This window comes from Ovis canadensis, chromosome 2 (assembly GCF_042477335.2).
Source record: "Ovis canadensis isolate MfBH-ARS-UI-01 breed Bighorn chromosome 2, ARS-UI_OviCan_v2, whole genome shotgun sequence".
Taxonomy (NCBI): Eukaryota; Metazoa; Chordata; class Mammalia; order Artiodactyla; family Bovidae; genus Ovis; species Ovis canadensis.
In genome coordinates, this window is record NC_091246.1 from 162430320 (window position 1) to 162452641 (window position 22322).

At 41.2% G+C, this 22322-nt stretch overlaps 1 protein-coding gene across 5 annotated transcripts in view; it reads right to left on the reverse strand.

Annotated features, from left to right (window-relative positions):
* The window catches only part of FMNL2 (formin like 2), a 332517-nt gene that overhangs the window by 96205 nt on the left and 213990 nt on the right, over nucleotides 1–22322 (reverse strand). For all 5 annotated transcript variants that reach the window (XM_069577505.1, XM_069577507.1, XM_069577506.1 and 2 more), the window contains exons 3-4: nucleotides 11633–11713; nucleotides 5860–5936 (exon numbers count right to left, since the gene is read on the reverse strand). In XM_069577505.1, coding sequence (XP_069433606.1) covers nucleotides 5860–5936; nucleotides 11633–11713 — 158 coding nt within the window. The remainder of the gene's footprint in view (nucleotides 1–5859; nucleotides 5937–11632; nucleotides 11714–22322) is intronic.

Genomic DNA, 22322 nt, shown 5'->3' on the forward strand with positions numbered 1-22322 from the left:
CATCTTTTTAATTCTGTGTGACAAAATGGGAAGCCCACAGAGCATTTCTGCTGTGTGCCCCAAAACTACGCAACTATGCGATCTTGAGGAAAAGCAAGGATACAATTGTTAGAGCTGCAAGCTGACCCAGACACTGTTTACACGGAATGTCAAATGACAGACACATTGTGGTTATTCTATCTTGGGTATCCATCAGATAGTCTCAAAAGTGAAGGATGTGAGCCTGCCATTTTGAGGAAAAGAACTGAGAATATAAAATTTGAGCTTACAAACAAAAATTGGACTTTGGGAACACTGGTATTCACCACCATGAGTTTGAGAGCTTCCCTATGCTTATATTCTAATGAGACTGGTGATTAACAAACGTGATTATTTTTATATTGTAGAATAAAGTGTGTTTACATTTGAAAGATCAGGACAACTCAGTGAAACATTTTTTAAATGATTTTTTCTTGTTTCAAAATGGTGCATAAGTGAAAATCCCCATTCAGAGTGCAAAACAGCACAACAGATTTTAGTATAAAAGAGTACAAAAACTCACTGATATGCTTTCAGATTCCACGTTGCAACTAACTTTAAGAAATCATCTCTTTTGAATTTTGGTGATTTCTGGCCACAATTACGTGAAAGTGAAATGAAGTGAAATGAAAGTCACTTAGTCGTGTCTGACTCTTTGCAATCCCATGGACTATATAGTCCATGGAATTCTCCGGGCCAGAATACTGGAGTGGGTGCCTTTCCTTCTCCAGGGAAGCTTCCCAACCCAGGGATTGAACCCAGGTCTCCCACATTGCAGGCAGATTCTTTACCAGCTGAGCCACAGGGAAGCCCAATTATCTGAAAAGTTTAATTTAAAAACTTTTTCAAGTACATATCTGTTTAAGGCCAGGTTTTCTTAATATACATAAATCAAAACAAATCACAACAACTTGAATTCAGACAACGGTATGAGAATCCAGGTGTCTTCTATTAGTGAAACATTAAAGAGACTTGTAAACATGCACAACAAAACCACTCTTGTTACTAATTTTTTTTTTTTTACTTTGGAAAATAATTATTCTCATGCTATTAATGCTGTATGATGTTTATTATTTTATATTTACATATCTACAACTAATATTTATCATGAGGTAATAAATTATTTTAAATAAGCATATATAAAACTTACCAGCTCAAATTTCCAATACAGTGACATTAATAGATAGCATGTTAGTCACTCAGTCCTGTCTGACTCTTTTGCAACCCTATGGACTGTAGCCCTCCAGGCTCCTCTGCTCATGGAATTCCTCAAGCAAGAATACTGGAATGAGTTGTCATTTCCTACTCCAGAGGATCTTTCCGACCCAGGGATCAAACCTGGGTCTCCTGCATTGCAGGCAGATTCTTTACTGTCTGAGCAACTAAGGAAGCCCTAATAGATAAAATCCACAGAAATAAAGACTTACTGGATTTCAAAATAATTTCAGGAAGTAAAGGAGTCTTGAAATCAAAAAAATTTTTAACTGCTGGTCTGGATAACAGCTTTAGATTTGGACATCTCCAGGTTCAAACCTTAATGCTTCTCAATTGTATGGACTTTAGCAAGATATTTAATTGCTTGACTCTCAGTTCCCTCATCTAGAAAATGGGAGGTTCAATGGTCAAGAGCAATTTAAAAAAAAAAAAACCTGTTAAGAAGTAACACTTTTAACTTGCTGAATACACTGCTTAACACATAACAAAATTATAATGATCTCATGAAATTTCCAAAAAGCACCATCTAAGAATGAATTAAGGGATTCATTGGTGGCTCAATGGTAAAGAATCTGCTTGTCAATGCAGGAGACACTGGTTTGATCCCTGGGTCAAAATGATCCCCTGGAAAAGGAAATGGCATCCCTCTTGCCATTCTTGTATTCTTGCCTGGAAAATCCCATGGACAGAAGAGCCTGGCAGGTTACAGTCCATGGGGGTTGCAAAAGATCTGGACAAGACTTAGCAACTAAACAATAACAACAATGAATTAATCATAGGGTACCTAGTTACATATACACCATAGGTGTTGTACACCATTAAGACCCAGCCTGAGCCATTCTGTTTCCTCTGCTAGCCTAGCCCAGCCAGCACTGTTTCATAAAGAAGCCCCGGAAAGAAGATGCTCACCTCACATCCTTCAGCTCCTTCCTCTTTCTACAGATATCCTCCTCTTGTCCTTGCTGACAAGTACCTCCCACCTATAATCGCATGCCTATTCTCATCTCCCCATTGAGATACAGTGAACCAAGGAAGCATCTTTGAGAACTCTATGACCTCGCACTCAGGATGAAAAGTAATTTTCTATCCTAATAGGCAGTTTCACTAAAATAAATTACCTGCAAAGAGAGTGAACCTACAATACAGTTTCATGGATTAACACCTATCAATCTATCCAGCTCACAACCATCAGTGCCTCTGGAATCTTATCACCCAACCTTCAAAATGTCACAGCAGCTGCCTGTTCATAATGCACAGCCAATGTGTTCTAACAGTACTTGGCTCCTTTCAAGGGTATTTCAAGTCATTTCAAGGGCTTGTGTAAGTCATAATCCAATTCTTCTCTATTATTATAGTTCCTGAGAGTAAGTGAATGAGATTTTTTCTAGTCCATTTCTTATTTCAATTTGACTCCAAAAAAATTAATTTTCTTTCTCAAAAGACCATTCACTTAAAAGTTTAGGCTTATGTCAAAACTCAGAACACACCCTTTGCTTGACAAAGCTGTAGCTTGGAATGCTATTGCAGCAAAGCCCCAGATTTTAACCTGGAAAGGCAAGCATGTGCCAAAGATAATTTTTTTTCAGGACATTTAAAGGTAATGTTTGCTTTTAATTTCTGGGAATCATAAACTCCTAAGTATAAGGATACTTTTAGATAGAGAAGGTAACATTCTCTGCATGGATTTCCTTAGGGATATATTATTATTATACAACATTGTCCAATTATTATTATATAATATTATTTTCAATAAGCATAACAAATAACTTATCATATATTGACAGTAACCGTTGTTGTTTAGTCACTAAGTCATGTAAGACTCTTTGACACCCTGTGAACTGTAACCTGCCAGGCCCCTCTGTCCATGGAATTTTTCCATGCAAGAATCCCGGGGTGGGTATTTCTTTCTCCAGGAGATCTTCCCAACCCAGGGGACAAACCCATGTCTCCTGCATTACAGGCGGATTCTTTACCACTGAGCCACCAGAGATACCTTGAGAGTAATTACTTTGTATTAAAGCCTATATCAGGTCTTTCATAAGTTACCTTTAGTCCTTGCATGCATGGTAGGTCGCTCCAGTAGTGTCCAACTCTTTGCGACCGTATGGACCATAGGCCACCAGGCTCCTCTGTCCATGGACTTCTCCAGGCAAGAATATTGGAGGGGTTGCCATGCCCTCCTCCAGGGGATCTTCCTGACCCAGGGATGGAACCTGTGTCTCTTACATCTCCTGCATTGGCAGGTGGGTCCTTTACCACTAGTGCCACCTGGGAAGCCCATTTAATCCTTACACATTCCTATAAGTATTATTATTCTTATTTTATAGATGAGAAGTTAACTTAGGTCACATGATAATTACAGAGAGCTTATGTATAATAATTTGAGTAAAAGAACTGATAAGGGGGCATGGCAAAAATAGGTCAAGATCTCCCTTTCCCCAAGGCAAATAAGCACCCGATTACCTTTCTAATATGGTATCTCAAAGAGTACAACAAAAAATCTAAGGATTCCCTCTACAGCACCTCGCATTTCCAGAATTTCTCCTTGTATTCATTGATTATATTCACACTCCTAACTCTTCACAACTTTTTCCCCATCAACAGTGGTCAAGCCAGTTAGCTTCATACAGAAGAGTCCATTTCAGGTTTGGGTTTTCAGGATAAGCAAATCAGGTCAAAATCCTGGTGTGTGGTTTCATTCCATATAAGGGTATGTCACAATGCACTTTCATGAATTTTTTGCTGCTAATGCCAAAATGTTCCAAGCGTCTCACACAGGTAGTAGACAAGGGGAAACTTCAGCTGATGAAGATGAAAGAAAAATGTAAAACTCTTTCAATGTGCCTATAGCATCCTAAACAACAAACCACTCCAATTGCTTGCAGATTTGTACTGGCTTCTAGCCAACCAGAGTGCTTCTACTCCGCCAACTTTATATCGGAAATGATCGCCCTGCCTTGGTATTTGATGGTCAATTTCACATTATTTCATCAATGCTTGAAGAAATGCTTTTCAACAATTTGTAGAAATCCTGACTGCAGATCAACCCACCATTTTCATTCAAGAAGAAGTACCAACAGTAAGGGGTTGGCCTTACCAAGTGGAATCTAGTTCCAGATCCCTGAATATTGCACAGTGTTTGAATTTCCTAAGCTCTGGATGCCCAACCATATTATATTAAGTCACCACCACTTTCACTCCCAACAGACAAGCTCCATCGCTTTGATCCCAGAGTCCTGATTATCTTATTTCCTTTCAGGGAAAGAACTGCCAGATGAGGCCAGATAAACAAAAGGACAGCATTCTGAACAAAGCATCTGGGTCTACAGCTGTCAACTTTGGGAAAGTCTCTTACCTTCTCTGGCCCTTAATTCTTTTAATCTGTGAAATGAGCAATCAATTTAAGCAATCCTAAATGTCTCTTCCAGTTCAATTTTCACGTCACTCTGATCCACTGTTCTACAGCACACTTTCTGTGACAAAGGTGATTATCAACCTAGGTTAGAATCAGTTCATCTTCCGAATATTTCACTCTCTAGGTGCCAAGCATGTGAAATTATCCTTAAGGAAATGAATATTCTCACCCAGGTTCTGAAGCTAAAAATTAACCTTACATTTCTTTGACTTAAAAAAAAAACTTGTGCTGAAATAACTGTGGAAAATAACCATTTGGATGGGTCATACCAAACATAGTCAGAAGAAGAAGTAAACTGTTATTTGGGTAATTATTTTACAGAAGAGTCTGAAAAACAAAAATGCAACATACATGTAAAACTTCATTTCCAGTAGACCTATCACGGGGAAAAATTCTAAAAGATCTGAAGTCCATAGTTTTTCCCTTGTAAATCTCAAAGCCTCAAAATCCAGAGGGGTTAAATAATTACCAGGTGTTAAACAGATACTTTGGAAAGAACGGAAGCTATAACAGAAAATACTGATATCATCTGCCTTAGAGACAAAACACGTTATTTGAAAGTACTGTATATAACTCTGTCATACACTTCTGGAGAAAGGGAGTACGTAATGAAGTTGTACTTGCTGGAGGCAAAGCAACCATGCTGTTGCATGAAAAACTCTGAAATGGTTAGTGCAGAGATTCCCCAAACTTTGCTTTCATGGTATGGATTTACACTTCATGGTCCTAAAATTTGGGGACGTAGGAAGAAGAGACTCAGAACAAAGTAAGTAGTAACACAAGGAGGTATGTCAAGTGATACTGACCCAGCTTCTGCCCTCTTTTGGCCAGAGAACTGAGAAAAGTACGAGGCAGCTTCAAGTAACCAACTCAAAGAACTCCAGGGAAGGCTTCAAGATTTCCCAGGCTCTCAGTCTACATGACTTGTTGGGGGTTCCTATCTTTCAAGGGAATCACTCTACATACACCATCACTGAATGCAAGCAAAGAATCTTACTGTTTCCATCAACATCCCAAATCAAGGACTGTCTGTCCTGCCTCTACTGATTCTTGCACAGTGAGCAATTCAAGAACTAAACGGTTCCACCAGTCTAAACCTCAGTCAAAACTTATAATGAACAGTAAGGAAGCTTAGTTCTATGGATGGGATTCAGTCACTCTCTTAAGTGTCCAAAAGCTTTAGAGCTAAAATGTTCAGTGGGAACACTTACCCAATATGGTTGGTTCTTAAAGAAATTTCCAGTTCTCTTAGCACTTGTGTGGATTCTTGAACACGCCGTCTGAATTTCTATAATTCAAGAACACATATTCTCACAAAAGATACTTTAGCAAGTGTTATAACTGTAGCTTCCTTGTAATAAGTTTAACAACTGTAGCTTACTTGTAATAAGTTTAACAGAATACAGAAACATCTCTGCTTCTAAAGTGGGCTTCTCTCACATTTCTTTTTGGCAAAGCACACAAATTTTTCTCATTGTTAACAGTCAGCTTACGCACAAGGACTAGGGAAAATGACTTATTTCATGTAATAACTGTCTCTAAGTAGCTTATTTTTTTCCCCTACCCCACAATACAATACCTATGTGTTGGGGTCCCTAAAATCATTCATTTCAATGATTCAGTAGGGCTCACAGGACCCAACATATAGCTATCCTTACAGCTAGGATTTATTACAGCAAAAAGTTACAAAGTATAATCCACTGAAGGAAAAGGTGAACAGGGTGAGGTCCAGAGGAAACCAGATACATGCTTCCAAGTCTCTCCCGAGATGAGTGACAAATGACAATATTTGTGAAATGTTTTCAACCAGGGAAGCTCATTGGAAACAGCATTATTGTTTAGTTACACAGCTATGTTGACTCTTTGCAACCCCGTGGACTGTAGCCTGTCAGGCTGCTCTGTCCAAGGGATTTCCCAGGTAAGAATATTGGAGGGGGTTGCCCATTTCCTTCTCCAGGGGATCTTCCCAACCCAGGGAATAAACTCACATCTCCTGCATTGGCAGGCAGATTCTTTGCCACTGAGCCCCCAGGGAAGAACAGACACTTAGTACCTGGGATTTCTATTGGGGGCTCATCACTTAAACACTCTCTGCCGAGCACATACCAAAAGTGCAGACTTCCAGAAGGAAAACAGGCACTCTGCATAAACCATGTGGTTGGCATCAACAGTTCAGGCACAGTGAGCCATTATCAACAGGGAATTCTGGGAACTCTCCCGAAATTCAAGTGTCTGGTTGCCAAACGAGAGCCAACCTTGCAAGCATGCCTTTCCGAGGTGGCGATCTCAGACCTGCTATGTTTATTCTTTTCTGCATTAGCTCACATGGAAGGTTCCTCTAGACACTTCCCTTCTGCCTGACGAATGTCAAAATTCCATGTGTCCTCAGGATACTTGGGCTCCTTCTCTGCTGCCATGACTGCAGAAGGAACAGGGTCATCCAGCTCCAAAGACAAAGGTGTCCCAAGGACAAAGGACAGGAGGAAGGTTAGAACGGAGGTTTCCGGGATGTGGGGAGGGGAGTGCCCTGCCACAGGCCAGCCTTGGTGCCCCAGAGCAGACCGGACTCCTGCTCAGCACAGATGGGCTCCAGCTACCCTTGCCTCCTCTGCTGAAGGTCCCGGTGCTTCTCCACCAGCTGCCTCTCCAAAGACTCTCAAAAGTTTCCCCCCGACTGCCGTTCCTGAAGCACCCTGTAGACCGTCTCAGGTGTGCAGCATCCAGGAGATGTGAAATAAAAGCATCCCTGATGGCATGAAAAAACAGAGCCACCCCCAATTTGTCAAGAATGGCTTAGGACAAAACAGAGTCATCTGCAGTTTGGAGGGACATCTAAGCCCAGTGCTTCTTGGAGAGCTTTTCAGCAGACGAGGACTGGCCTGTGGTCACACAGCTGAGGAAACCACTTCCAGGTGTGCTGGCTGCTCCCGAGGAGCCAGTCCCATGGCAGAGTCACAAGCCTTGGGCTGTCTGCACACGTGCCTCTCGGAAACAACTCAGCTATGTGTTACGCACAGTTCATCCCCCGCAACCTGCGCCAGTTCCCTAACTTAGCCTTATGCTTCCTCAGGGAAGGTCATCCCTCATACAGAGTGACAAGGACAACCGGGGTACAACCAAGAATCTGACTGAGTACAAAGGAGGATCCGCTGAAGGGCTAAGAGGCACATATCAAAACAATGTAGCTCAAAATACTGAAATAACAGGTATGACAACAATAGCGATGATATTTATCAGGCATTTCCTATGGAAGGCACTTTGCAACTGCAGGGTTAACTGAGACACAACTAAACAGACTTCACCGTGTGTTCTGTTCTCTGAGGGAACTGTCTGAATTTCAGTCGGACTCTGCACCAAAGAGAAACCTTGGCATATATTTCCCTAACACATAATGACTGCCAACACTCTGCATCCGTACAATGTACCCAGGATGCTTTAAAAAACTTCAAACTGTGTGCCTGCGGGAATCAACAACAACAAAAAAAGAGTTGGGTACCATTTATTAGCAGAGTTCAACCTCCCCCCGCCCTCTCTGTAAAAGGCAGGCCCAGGGAGGAGCCCACGGAGACAGCTAAGCCCTGGAGACCCGTATAATAGGTTTCCTTTTCCATCTGCAGCACCCACAGAGAACCAGACTCCTCTCTTCATGGCCCGTCTCCTTTCTCCACACCAGACATGAGCACACCCCTGTAAAGTGCAGACTGAGAACCGCCTGGTATATTAAATAAGGAGGCTGGTTTGGAGAGATATCTAATTTAGGCGCTTCCTTTCCTGCCCTACAGGGTTTCATTTAAAACTACTTAGAAGAAATAGAATATGCTTAAGAATTTTTTTTTTAAGGAAGACAGCAAATTAAGAATCTTCAATTCAGTGTGAACAAGAGATTAATGAATGAAGTACTTGAGGACTCCAGATGCAGTTAAGGGGAAACTGCTCGGTTTAGACTGTCTGGCTAAAATAGGAAGCCTGATTGCAAATCTTTTACCCCTTAATGCAACTGAGAATTGTAAACTCATTTCAACTGCAAGCCATGCCTTACTCCAAGCAAAATCTCCTTTTCTCCAGACTTTAAGCATGACAATTATGTTGAGTGGAACAGATCATTTCCCACTGCCAGCTCCTGACAGAACTCTTACTAAAGTGGGGATGGTTGATCCAATGTCCATTTTAAGTTTTTGGTTTTTGTTTTTTTCCTGAGAGCTGAATGACTGATCTTGAAAGATAAGGCACAGGCCAAATACAACCATTCAGATGAACACAGAAGGCCAGGGCAGAGATGTCAGGAATGAAGTCAGTCCAAAGAAACATCCTTTGTCTGGGGTCTCTTTATGAAGTTATTTGCAAGGAAGCAAAACACTTTCCGTGCAGCTGATTTGTTGTTGCTTTTCATTTTGCATCCTTGGCCTTATTCTTTATCCTTTTCCAAGGGAGAATGGGAACTGGGCCAGAAGATCCCACCTCCTCCCTCCAACCATCTTCCTCCCCAGGGGGCTCGGGGCTGGAGTCTAAGTGCACTCTAGGAGTTTTCGTATCTTGCTTTTTAAAGGATTTGACAAATATTGAGATGACTGTTAGAGGATGGGAGATACTCTGGGTGAGGGGACCTCTCAGTACTGTACCGGATTCTGCCACATCTAGCTTGGGGCTTCCCTGGTGGCTCAGATGGTAAAGAATCTGCCTGCCTGCAATGTGGGAGACCTGAGTTCCAACCCTGGGTCGGGAAGATCCCCTGGAGAAGAGAATGGCTACCCACTCTGGTACTCTTGCCTGGAGAATCCCATGTACAGAGGAGCCTGGCGGACTACAGTCCATGGAGTCACAAAGAGTCAGACACGACTGAATGAGTAAACACACACACACGGAGCTCAGGATGAGTGTGCTCAATGCTGGGATCTAAGCCATCTAGCCAGAAGGTTTACAAGCTAGGGGATTTCTGAAAATATTTCTCATATAGAATTTTGCTGCCCTTGTGCAAAAGAAATAATTTTTCTGGGTTCTGTTTTATGCATATGGGTACACCTTCCTTTAACTTCCTCTAATCTGATGAAATTGAAGGCTGCTATATCCTTGGGGAGGGGGACAAGAAAGAAATTGAGAATGATGCAGCTGTCGCACAGTGGGTAAGGAGAGGGGGGACGAATTGAGAAAGTAGCATGGAAACATACATATTACCATATGTAAAATAGGCAGCCAGTGGGAATTTGATGTATGATACAGGGTTGGACTGTGAAGAAAGCTGAGCAGAAGAATTGATGCTTTTGAACTGTGGTGTTGGAGAAGACTCTTGAGAGTCCCTTGGACTGCAAGGAGATCCTACCAGTCCGTTCTGAAGGAGATCAGCCCTGGGATTTCTTTGGAAGGAATGATGCTGAAGCTGAAACTCCAGTACTTTGGCCACCTCATGCGAAGAGTTGACTCATTGGAAAAGACTCTGATGCTGGGAGGGACTGGGGGCAGGAGGAAAAGGGGAACAGAGGATGAGATGGCTGGATGGCATCACTGACTCGATGGACGTGAGTCTGAGTGAACTCCGGGAGTTGGTGATGGACAGGGAGGCCTGGCGTGCCATGATTCATGAGGTCGCAAAGAGTTGGACATGACTGAGCGACTGAACTGAAATGAACAGGGAGCTCAAACCTGGTGCTCTGTGACAAGCTAGAGGGATGGGGTGGGAGGTGGGAGGAAAGTTCAAGAGGGAGGGGACATATGTATACATATGGCTGAGTCATGTTGATGTACAGCAGAAACCAACACAATATTGTAAGGTAATTATCCTCCAATTAACCATAAATAAGTTATAATAAAATAAAAAAGAATTAAGCAGCTGTCTCATTTAGGGAACCTGACAGAAGTCCTGTGTTGAAAAGAAACATGTGTACCATATTTAGGAGGAGGATATTAGGATACTTTGACAGGTACATTCTTAGAAGAGGAGGCTATGTCATACATGGCTTCTAGGTGACAGCAGAGGCCCACAGACTATTTGCCTCATCACCCCTAGACTTTATTTCTGCTTGTCTATATAGCAACCACAGGACAAAGGGCCAGGAAACATCCCAAAGGAAATAGTAGTTGTTCTCCTTTGCTTGGTTTCTTTTGGCAGAGGGAGGGCAGTGCTTAGAATGCAAGCAGGAAACAAAATTTAAAAATGTATCCCAAGCCAAGAGACCCGGAAAGAGCAGCTAACTAGGAGAAGTGTGCCTTTCTGCTCCTGAGTCATGTGCTGAAACAACAGAGGGAATTCAGCTCAAAATATTGTTGGGGCAGCCCTGAAAGCAGGAGCTGTGGCAGGTCAACTGAAAAACAAGCGCCGTCTGGTGACGGGCCCTGCACCCATCGTGGGCAAGGGCAGCTCTGCCCTGAGACATCCCAAGGCTGATCCAGGCCCACCGGGCTGTGCCAGGCTACATGCTTTACCACGAGGCATCAGTTTAAACCAATTGTGTGGCTGCACAAAGCAGAGCTTGTTTGTAGGAGGAGAGAGTCTGCTGAGAATGGAATCAGCTATTCTCTCCTTACCTTCTCGGGCCTGGGGCACGGCTGGGGGAGAAGCCGTGAAGAGCATCAGCACAGGATGTGAGCACACAGCTGGGATGACAAAGCCCCAGTGATTTTTCAAGGTCTCTGGAAATGCACCAAGGCATGGAAGACAAATATTCTCTTTACGAGGCCTTGTTTTTCTGGGGGCCTGAACACCTCTGAGCTGAACTAACCACCCAGTATAATTAAAAATGGCAGCTACTCAATAACCATCAGAGGTACATGACTCCCATCTCAGGAAAGAACTTTTAAACACATTCTCAAGAGATGATGACTTTTTTCTTTGTCTTTTCATGTTGTCAGGCTCTAACAACTCCAGGATTGTTTCCCCAGAGGCATCAGCAGAGTTTATACCAGAGAGGAAGGAAGGTCTCCTCCAGGGCACGAGGATTGTCCCTGCCAGTGAGGAAGTGACAACACGCAGTGGAAACAAATCCATCTTACCTTCCTGGTTACCGCTGGATCCAGATAGCCTTTGAGCTTTTGAATATAAGTATGGGGAGGGTTCTTCACCTGGAATCGTTCCTGCAGGAAGCACGAAAGTACAGTGAAAAGCATGAAAGCTCTGAAGGCATGAAAGTCATATTCACATAGATTGATGCCGCTGATCCAAAGCCCAAATGCACCCGCAGCCTGACCGTGGTGCTGCACAGTCATTGGTTTTGAATCTTCAGAGTAGATCTTCTTATCCCCTCTTTGCCAAGGAGGAAACTGAAACATAAAGGAACTCAGTCCTTCCCTAAGATGAAGCAGCGAGTCAGGGACACCAGTGGATTCAAACCCATGTCTGCTCAACTTGAGAGTCTGACCTGCTTTCCCCATGGGGCTCTGCAGCTCCCTTTCTGGAAATAATCTGCCTACTCTGTGTGCAGGGTCCTCTTTCAGCAGGTCTTCCATCTGTTGCATATTCTTTGAAGCTCTTGTTAGCAGATCTTTTTCTTTTGAATTTTTATCTTTGGAAATACCCAAAATTTGACTCAAACTAGATTAAATTGTTTCAAAAATGAGCAATGAGGCTACTGCTCAGAGCCTGCAGTGAGTATGTGCATATTTGTGTGCATGTGTGTGACCATTAAAGGATTCCTAAGGCAATGGCACCCACTCCAGTGCTCTTGCCTGGGAAATCCCATGGGCTACTGCTCAGAGCCTGGTGGGCTGCAGTCCATGGGGTCATGAAGAATCGGACACGACCAAGCGACTTCACTTCCACTTTTCACTTTCATGCATTGGAGAAGGAAATGGCAACCCACTCCTGTTCTTGCCTGGACAATCCCAGGGATGGGGGAGCCTGGTGGGCTGCCGTCTATGGGGTCACACAGAGTCGGACATGACTGAAGCAACTTAGTAGCAAGGCAGTTTCCAAATCAGAAAACCCCAAAATATTGTGACTAAAGACATAATCACTGAAATAGCATATAATATATATATATATATATATATATATATATATATATATATATATATATATAACACATATATCTCAAGGTGATATTTGAATGTAGATCTGGGCTGAGGCCTGAGACTCTGCATTTCTACCATGTTTCATGCCAGTGCTGAGGATGGAAAGGCCACTCCTTGAGAAACTCATGTCCATATGTATTAGATTTTATAGGCCATAATATCCGAAGCAAAAGCAGCAGTAGTAAACTGGACAAATCCAAAGGCCCACGCTATAAAATGGTTAAGTACTATACTACAGGCATATCATGATATACTACATTCTGATGAAAAGGAACACACTGTATTGCACGGTGCTCTTTGGATGGATCTTATAAACATGTGGGGGCTCCCCAAGTGGCACCAGCAGTAAAGAACTGGCCTGACAATGCAGGAGACGTAAGAGTTGCAGGTTCAGTCCCTGGGTTGGGAAAATCCCCTGGAGGAGGGCATGGCAACTCACTCCAGTATTCTTGCCTGGTGAATCCCATGGACAGAGGAGCCTGGTGGGCTGTGATCCATAGGACTGCAAAGAATCGGACATGACTGAAGCGACTTAGCACAGCAAAGCACTATAAACCTGATGCTGAGATGAAAAAGAATACATGATTTCTTTAACAAGAGGCAAAATTAAACACTAACGGTTAGGGACGCACACACGGGCGGCTTACTCTCACACACATACACACACACAGCTGAGTGATTTGCATAAAGATAATAGTCAAGGGCCAAGATGGGGAAGGGGAACACAGACTGATTGAGAGGCTGGCAACGTTCTTTTTGACCTACCACTAGTTACACTGTGCTGATTTTATCTTACTTATTATGCTATTCTTAAATTTCACAACTTTTCCTGTATACAAGCTGTTTTTGACACACAGAAAAAGGTTATACAAATCAGCTCCAAAAGGGAAAAAACAAAGATTCATCATGAAATCAGGACAATTCTTATCAAGTTTTTTTCTACACACCACTCAAAAGATGTTTTCCTAGGAATTATTTTTAGCTTGATTATTGTTTACACCAAAATGGAATTCAGTGTTTCACAACGCTGACAATTGGCCAGCATGATAAGTGTTTGTTTATCCCATATAAATTTGTATTTCTTCAACACAGGGAACCACAACATTCTTCTTGGTCCACTCAAGGCTTCTGTGCTTACAGATTTAGAAATGCTAAATTTCTATTGCTAAATCTTATTATTATCAAAAGATCATTTTACTAGTGAAAAAATCTATTTTATTACTTTTTAATATTACTTTAAAATAAAAGAAAGTGGCTTATAGTGAGACACCTATCAGTACTTCCCCTTTACTTAAAAATGATCACAGCAAGTTTCATAGTATACAAACTTGTTCTACACAGAACTATTTAAAAGAAAAAGGTCAGCTTATTATTTCTAATTATCCCCCTGAATTTTCAATCCCACAAGCAACTTCTAAATAATGATTCATAACATATCTGACATCTTGGGTGCCACTGTGTCTATGTATCAAGTCCTAATTTTTTTTTTTAAACACTACCCACTAAGGAATCAGTTAGGGTCCAACTGTCATGGGATTTTAGCAATAGTCCAGCTGAGGGCTAAAATAATAAACAAAAAGCATCCCATTCCCAAAATGAACTGATAAGTGACCTAGAAACCAGTTATTATTTCCAACCTCGTGTATGACAGCAGCTGATGCCAGGGATACACCTGGATATAAATGAAACAATGCTTTTTAATAATACAATCCAATTACCCAAATTTTTAGACATCCCATGACCAGCAACAACTCATACTGTATTCTATTCTACTATAGCCAATACTACCTCCCTCTCTCTATAAAGTTCCTAACACATGAAACTCAGTGAATTTTAACTCTGGCTATTGTAGCGTTTGCTTGAGGACCTAAAATTTTAAATCTGTGGACAGTTACTGAGAGATTTCTAATGTTTCTTCTTGTAAACAATGTCTTCACACCACAACAGCTATATTTATTCTTTTAAAATAATTTGGCTGACTAGCATATATAATATATTGACATTCACTCAGTTAGTAAAATCCCACTTTCTTTCTTAGGGTAGTTTCCTGTTTCTTACTTAAGACTGTGGTCTTGTCACAGTCTATTTGGCCTTTGCAAATAGACACATTTGCTGGTCCTGCTGACTTGATTGGTTTCCTTATAATTAAGCCTTTGAAATTATAACCAGGGTCTAAATTTAGCAAACATACTTTTTCAAATGTGCTTAGGATTTGCTATTGTGTTTTAGGCATTTTTCCTTCACTTGTCTAAGTCACTAATATTATTTCTAAGAAACATAAAATGAAGAAAATCAATGCTTTAAAACACAGTCAGGGGACTTTCCTGGTGGCCCACTGGTTGAGACTCTGTGCTTCCAATGCAGTGGGGGAACTAAGATCCCACCTGCTTATGTAACCAAGAAATAAATAAACAAAAAGATGATGATTGTAGATAAGTTTCAAAATGTCATTAAAATTTTAAAATTTAAAATTAAAACACAGTGGGTCTACATCATGGTGACTTCTCAAAAAACTGTGACTCTGCCTACCTTCAGGGATTCAAGTGAAGTTTATATAGAGGAAAAATATAAAGCCCAGCTATTTTCCTACAAGTTGGAGTTGTTTGTCTAGCCTCAAAAGGAGCTACCGTTTGAGTTATAAATCCAGCACCCAGTGCACCAGGCCTTTTCTGTCTGTCTTCAACATGGCCATTTGGACAACAGAAACATTTGGGGGAATACATTGGAGAATTTCAGTACCATGCCAAAACATATTTATTTTGAAGAACTTTGGGTGGATTACTGGCACCATGCTCAGTTAAATGAATTTTTTTTTTCTCTGAGTACTAGAATTTTAGATTTTGCATTGAAACTCAAAATTGGTATGATGGCAGTTTTCCATCATCCTCACTTCTGAGACTCCTTCATATTCCACATGTTATTTTCAATAACTAGTTACCTACTTGTTCAACATCATTGATAAATATAGCTTAATTAGATTAAGCCCATAACTTATAGAAATATTATATATTATATAGAAATTACATTATATAGAAATATTGTTCTTAGGGATAAAAATTTGGTGATTCGTCAATAGGAACAAATAAGCCATCTGAAAGGGCTTTAAAAATACAAATTCCTTTCAAAATATCTAATCAAGCAGCATCACTACCACTCTGACCTCCTGCCATTTATTTCCTTGCGTGACTGAACTTTATTCATGAGATTTCTAGATGGGAAATAACAATGGCTCTGAGGGTTTTAATTATTCTCCATAAACACTCAAAGAACCGAGCCCAAATCCATTTCTTACTATTCAGGACATTATTGCTAACAAACTGCATTGAAAGAACCATGGGAGGAAAGAGAGGGGAGAACAGACCTTAGAATCTTCATGAAGCATCTGAGCCTTTCGCAAATATTTTATTTTAATAAATTAGAGTGTTAGGAATTCAATTTCTCTGGTAACAACCAGAAAATGTCTTCCCAATGCTAAAAGCAACTTCATTTATACAAGTCCAGGAGCACAATTACCCTTTCCTTTGGAGCAGCACTTTCTGTTTCTCAAAGATAATCAACTTATCTTTCGACAACACTTTACAGTTTACCATATTCTTTAGACCTCTTAACTTCTCAAGCCTCCCTACCTGCCAAGTAGGTATTAAGTCCGTTTTACAGATGAGGAAACCAAAGCTCAGAGAGTAAATGATCTGCCTTAAATCGCACATGCCCACACACTCAGGTCAAGGATTCAAACTCAGGTTTTCTGACTCTGGTCCTTGTTCCTTTCACTACACTGTAATAAGTGTGCCCATCTTGCTTTTGATAGAAAGAAGAAAGAAAGAAAGAAAGAAAGAAAGTGCTCAATCGTCTCCGACTCTCTGCGACCCCATGGACAGTAGCCTGCACCAGGCTCCTATGTCCATGGGATTTTCCAGGCAAGAGTACTGGAGTGGGTTGCCATTTCCTTCTCCAGAAAATGCTTTTGATAGAATAAGTTTTTAAAAGACAAAAAACATGCTTTACTTTGAGTTCTAATATATAAATACTTGGCACCCAGTCCTTAATAATGTTCAAAGAATTAAGCTTCTTTTAGATGCCATATACAAGTCACTTCTCACTTAAATTACGGGTTTTGAAGTTGAAAAGTACACAAAGAGACTGAGCGCACTCCGTATGGGGCACACACCCCGCAGGTTCTGTGCCAGATATGTCAGCCACACTCGGGTCATAGCTAAAGGACTTCTGCAGATAAGCTTGGGCATTGCCTCCCACGGCTCTGAAACCGCCGAGTGACTTCCATAATTACACACTTCTCAGTAACTCAATCCATTACGGCCTACGCCAGTGTCCCCTCTCCCCACTGGCCACCAGCAAAGTCGCTGACTACACACAGGCCAGCCCTGCAGATAAGGAAGAAAACAAAGCATTGACTGAATTCCACTATTGATCATGGTTCAAGTCTACAGCAACCCAAATTAGAAAACCAGGTCATTCGTGTAATGACCTATAAGGGAAAAGGATCTTAAAAAGAGGCGGTATGTGTATATAACTGATTCACTTGGCTCTACAGCAGAAACTAACACAGCACTGGAAACCAGCTATACCCCAGTAAGGGCTTCCCTGGTAGCTCGGCAGTAAAGAACGCACCTGCCAACACAGGAGACACAGGCTTGACCCCTGGGTCAGGAAGATGCCCTGGAGGAGGACATGGCAACCCACTCCAGCATCCTTGCTGGGATAATCCCGTGGACAGAGGAGCCTGGTGGACTACACGGGGTCGCAAAATTCAGACATGACTGAGTGACTGAGTGTGCATACTCCAATTAGAAAAAGAAAAAAAGAAAGAAATTCAGGTCATTCTTTAAGGAACTTAAATGAAGGGGGCTGTGAGAGAGAAGTGCTAGATTCATTAGCTAAGTCTCGGTGCATGGAACTCATCTGCTATGCTACAACATGGCCTTCTCTATTAGACACAGACAGGCAGCCTTGGATTCTTCCTAACCAGCTGAACTGTTTCTCCAGGGCCTCCCTCCATGCTGCCCTCTCCCCACCTAAATCTAGAAAAGTCTATCATTGAAAACCTTTCTGCATAAAGGTTTGGAATCGGACATTCCACTCACCTAGTATATTTATGTTCCCTTGCATCCTCTCCATCCATGTGTATAATTATATGAGAAATTACTTAATTGAGGGTAATCTGGCATTGGCTGGGCTTACAACAAGCATGTTATAAGCATTTCCGCTCCATAAATTCTATTTGGATAAGCAACTCCAAAATCAAACAATTTCATTCAATTTTATCTTATACCTTCATATTCTCAGGTTTACGGAAAGAAACTACAGTGAGTCTCTAGAAAATGAACGGCTCATGGGGAATACACTTCGTGTTGAGTTTTCTCCCTGTTTGGGACAGTCACAGGTCACTGGCTCTATTACAGTAGTGGATTAAGCAAAGCTATACAAACTGCTTAAACACCCTTAGAGACAAATTAGACATCACCATCATTATGCCATTATTAATGTTTCATTATTCTGCTCCTGTAATAAATTTAGATGGTAAAAATTCAAAGGGCTTTTTTTTTTTTTTTGCTTTAGGGCACATCATAAGCTCTCTAAGCTTGAATTATTTTTCTTCCTAGCTGAAAGTATTTGGGCTTCCCTTCCCAAGGCTGAGTAAGCCAACTGTTGTCTCTAAATGAGCTCTAATTACAATCAGCATCACTACTGTCAGTGAGTAGTCATTTGTAGGACTTAACTTGGTGCTCAACGCTCTTCAGAGTTACACTGACAGGAATAACCTATGGCCTCAAAGGGTTTCCCTCTAAACTGGAGAACGCTGACATGAGTAGGTGAGGAGAAAACCCAGAAATAAAATGTTGCATGAATCTTGGACATAGACAGAAGTGATTTACATGATATAGCAGAGACCAAGAACTAGTGCGTGGGTGCGGGGAGTGGGTGCAGGGAGCAGGTGCCAAGACCAGAACCCAGGTTTCTAAGCAGAGGGACTAAGGCAAGCCATAACATCTCAGCCCTCACAGGGGTAACAACTTACACACACAGGGAAAAAGCTCACACAAACAGACCCAGGTTCCCTTAAGAAGCTGAGAGTATCAAAGTCCCCGAGGGAATGTACATACCTTATTTCCCCAAAAAGGGAAAGAAAACTTCTGAAACTTCAGAAAGGCTGCCAGATGACTACCCCAACTACAGAAAGTGTGTGCGTGAAAGAGGTGGACAGTTAAGAGAAAACAAAGAAAAAGTTTTAAGACTCTACCTACTTATTACAATAGACGGCCAAGAAAGCACTTTCACATGGAATTCTAATTTTGTCTAACGACTACCAGAGGCCGCTAGTGCCAGCTGTGCTACTATTTAGAAGGATCCCTGTGGTTATTACTGGATGAAAACATTTTACTAGAGAAGTCCCGGCCTCTGAACATCTTAAATCTTGCCATCACATTTAGGTCTCCTTTTTCCAGGCACTAACATTAAATATGCCCAAGTGAAAAAATTTAAAAAAATAATAATAAAAATTTTTGTGGTCATTTCATTCTTCCATTTATCCAGAAAATATTATGCAAGACACCGTTCAAAAAGCACAAAATAAAACAAATTGGATTCTAAAGCGTTAAATCTCATCTGAGATACAACAGACACTTCTGTAATACAAAGTAGAATATGATCAGAGCCATATGTGATCCTCTGGAAGTTCAAAGAAAGGTAAGGCTCTTTCCAACCGAGACGATCAAAGGAACTTCCCTGAAGAAACTGGCTTTTGAATTGCGTTTTGAAGGACACACAGCATATAGATATCCTGGGACAGTGTGAGAGGCAGCAGACAGAAATTTCCAGATGGGGAAACATGAAAATAAAGGCAGAGAAGCACAGGGAGTGTGCTAGCAACTTCAAGGGCTTTAGTTAGGTTCCAGTAATGCAGTTTACGAAAGGCAGTGGCATAAAGGAGCTAAACAGTGAGTTGGAAAAGACAAACGCAGATGTTGAATAATAAGCAAATGTGTGCATATAGAATGGACAACAGGGAGCCTACAAGGAGTTCTAAATAGTGGAAGAACCTACAGTTAATACCGTATAACTCCCCTTTCTCTATTCCCGACTTTAAAAGTTGGCCATTTCTGCCCTTAGACTAGACTTGACTAATCAGCATGTCAGATTCATTCCACAGCCATAGTTTCTTGGAGAGCTGTGAAGCATTCTTCAGCTCTGCATATGAAATCATTTTCCTAGTCTGAGAGGAGAGGACAACCTTCCAAGTGTTCCATTACAGCTCTCAGACTGAAAATAACTTTTGATGAGACTTTTCCAAATGATTTCCTTTATTTAGACTAGGAAAAGTCTCTTCTAGTTCAACAGGTCTTTCCTAATCAAAACATCCTATAATTCATTCCCTAATATGTAATATTGATTTGGTTTCTTTAAGCCTATTCATAGTTCATCATTTCCTCCTATTTAAATTATTTGAACTGAATTTGTAAGAAAGGAGGCCATACTAATAAAGCTTATTATCTTCTGCTGTCCTAAGCAAAGACTACACCATGACTGTGCTTGCCATGTAGCAGTATTCAGTAAGGGCAGATGTCACTGTTATTGTTATTGAAGATCTAAGAATGGGCAGAGCGATTGAAGTCTGCATTTATACTGGAAAACTTTCAAGATAATCTTCAAATCCTTTGCTCTGTCCCTTCAAGAGCCACAGCTTTCCTTTCCTCTAGACTGGTATTTCTTAAAATATACACAACCAAAGACCTGCATCTGAAGAGGCTGAAGATGCTTGTTAAATTGCAAAAATTCTCCTGACCCAATCACAGTACTAAGGAACTTGTAGTTTCTTAAATTCTCCAAGTAGGCTTTCTGCCACTAAAGTTCATTAATCATAGCTTTAGATTATACTTCCAACTTGGATAGCTGAATCCTTCTCTTTATTCACTCTATAAAGGGAATGTGCATATCCTTGGTAACCAAAGACTTAGGAATATTTTCAGTTAGGTTCAAAGACACAGACTTACATTATAAAAACTACAGGTACAGTCCATGCTTTCATGAAAAATTTGCAGTATCCCTGGGGATACTCTTCCTATAAAAACACAAGTGGTATAAACATACCTTATTGTTTCCTCATCTGAAAATGGAAATATGAAACCCTTTTCCTCCATTATCACATATTCCTAAAACCTTTTTAAGTCTTTATTGAATTTGCTACAATATGGCTTCTGCTTTATGTTTTTTGGCTGCGAGGCATGTGAGGTCTTAGCTCTCTGACCAGGGATCAAACACGCACCACCTGCATTGGAAGGCAAAGTCTTAACCAATGGGCCATCAGTGAAGTCCCCCAAAACCCTACTTAATGATGCCTTCCAAACAAGAATAACACACTGCAGATATTTTAGAGTCTCCTGAGCTAACCATGTATCATACAAATATAAAAGATATAGGAGGGAAACAATAAATAATAGTTCTGATCCTGACCAGGGCAGGGGGGAAAAAAAGAGTCTTAGATTTCTTACAGAAAAAAATGTGTATCTCAAGATTCAGATAGAGCAATAATATTTTTCAATCATTCAAGAATGTGAAAGCATTGGAAGCTCTTGTTTTAAGAATTGCTTTTCTGCTTCTCTGGTGACTCAAGACAGTTGAGTCCATTTGCAATGCAGGAGACCCAGGTTCAATCCCTGGGTCGGAAAGACCCCCTGGAGAAGATGATGGCTACCCACTCCGGTATTCTTGCCTGGAGAATTCCATAGAACAGAGGAGCCTGGCAGGCTGCAGTCCATGGGGTCGCAAAGAGCTGGACATGACTGAGCAACTAATACTTTCATTTTGGGCTTCCCTGGTGGCTCAGATGGTAAAGAATCTGTTTGCAATGCAGGAGACATGGGTTTGATCCCTGAGTGGGGAAGATCCCCTTGGGAAATGAATGGCAACCCAATCCAGTATTCTTACCTGAAGAATTCCACAGACAGAGGAACTCAGTGGGCTAGTCCATGCGGTTGCAAAGGGTCAGACACAACTGAGCAACTAACACTTTCACACTTTCTGGACTGTAAATTATACCATCTGGATTCTATGAAACTTCATTTGCCCCAATTCAAACAGTGTGCAAATACATGGGTAAAATTCATAGAATTTCAGTAGGTGCTTGGTGAACCAAAGGGTGTAAGTCATATAAGTAAACCTTCAATTAGACAGCATGGGAAGAGATGGAGATGGAAGCTGCCAATAATATCAACAAGTGACTAGTACCACACAGAAAACATCCTATGAACAGAACATAAGGATGAAAATCCAGGAAAAGTTATCAGATCTTAATCATTTCCATACCAATTTCTTTCATTTACTCAGCACAGATGTAAACATAAGAATCAAGCAGATGTCACTGAGATGGTGGTCTACTGTAGAACTTGGTTTTGATAAATGTATTGCTATAGAGAGCACTAACCACCCTTCTGCAAAAGGGGACCAATGAAGCGGTGAAAGGCTGTTCAGAAACAATCTCTCTCTGAAAATAAACCACTGGAAATTTTCATTTTTAAAATGTATCACTTGGACTTTCCTGATGGTCTAGTGGTTAGGAATCTGCCTGCCAATGCAGGGGACATAGGTTCAATCCCTGTTCCAGGAAGATTTCACGTGCCATGGGGCAACTAAGCATGTGCACCCCAACGACTGAGCC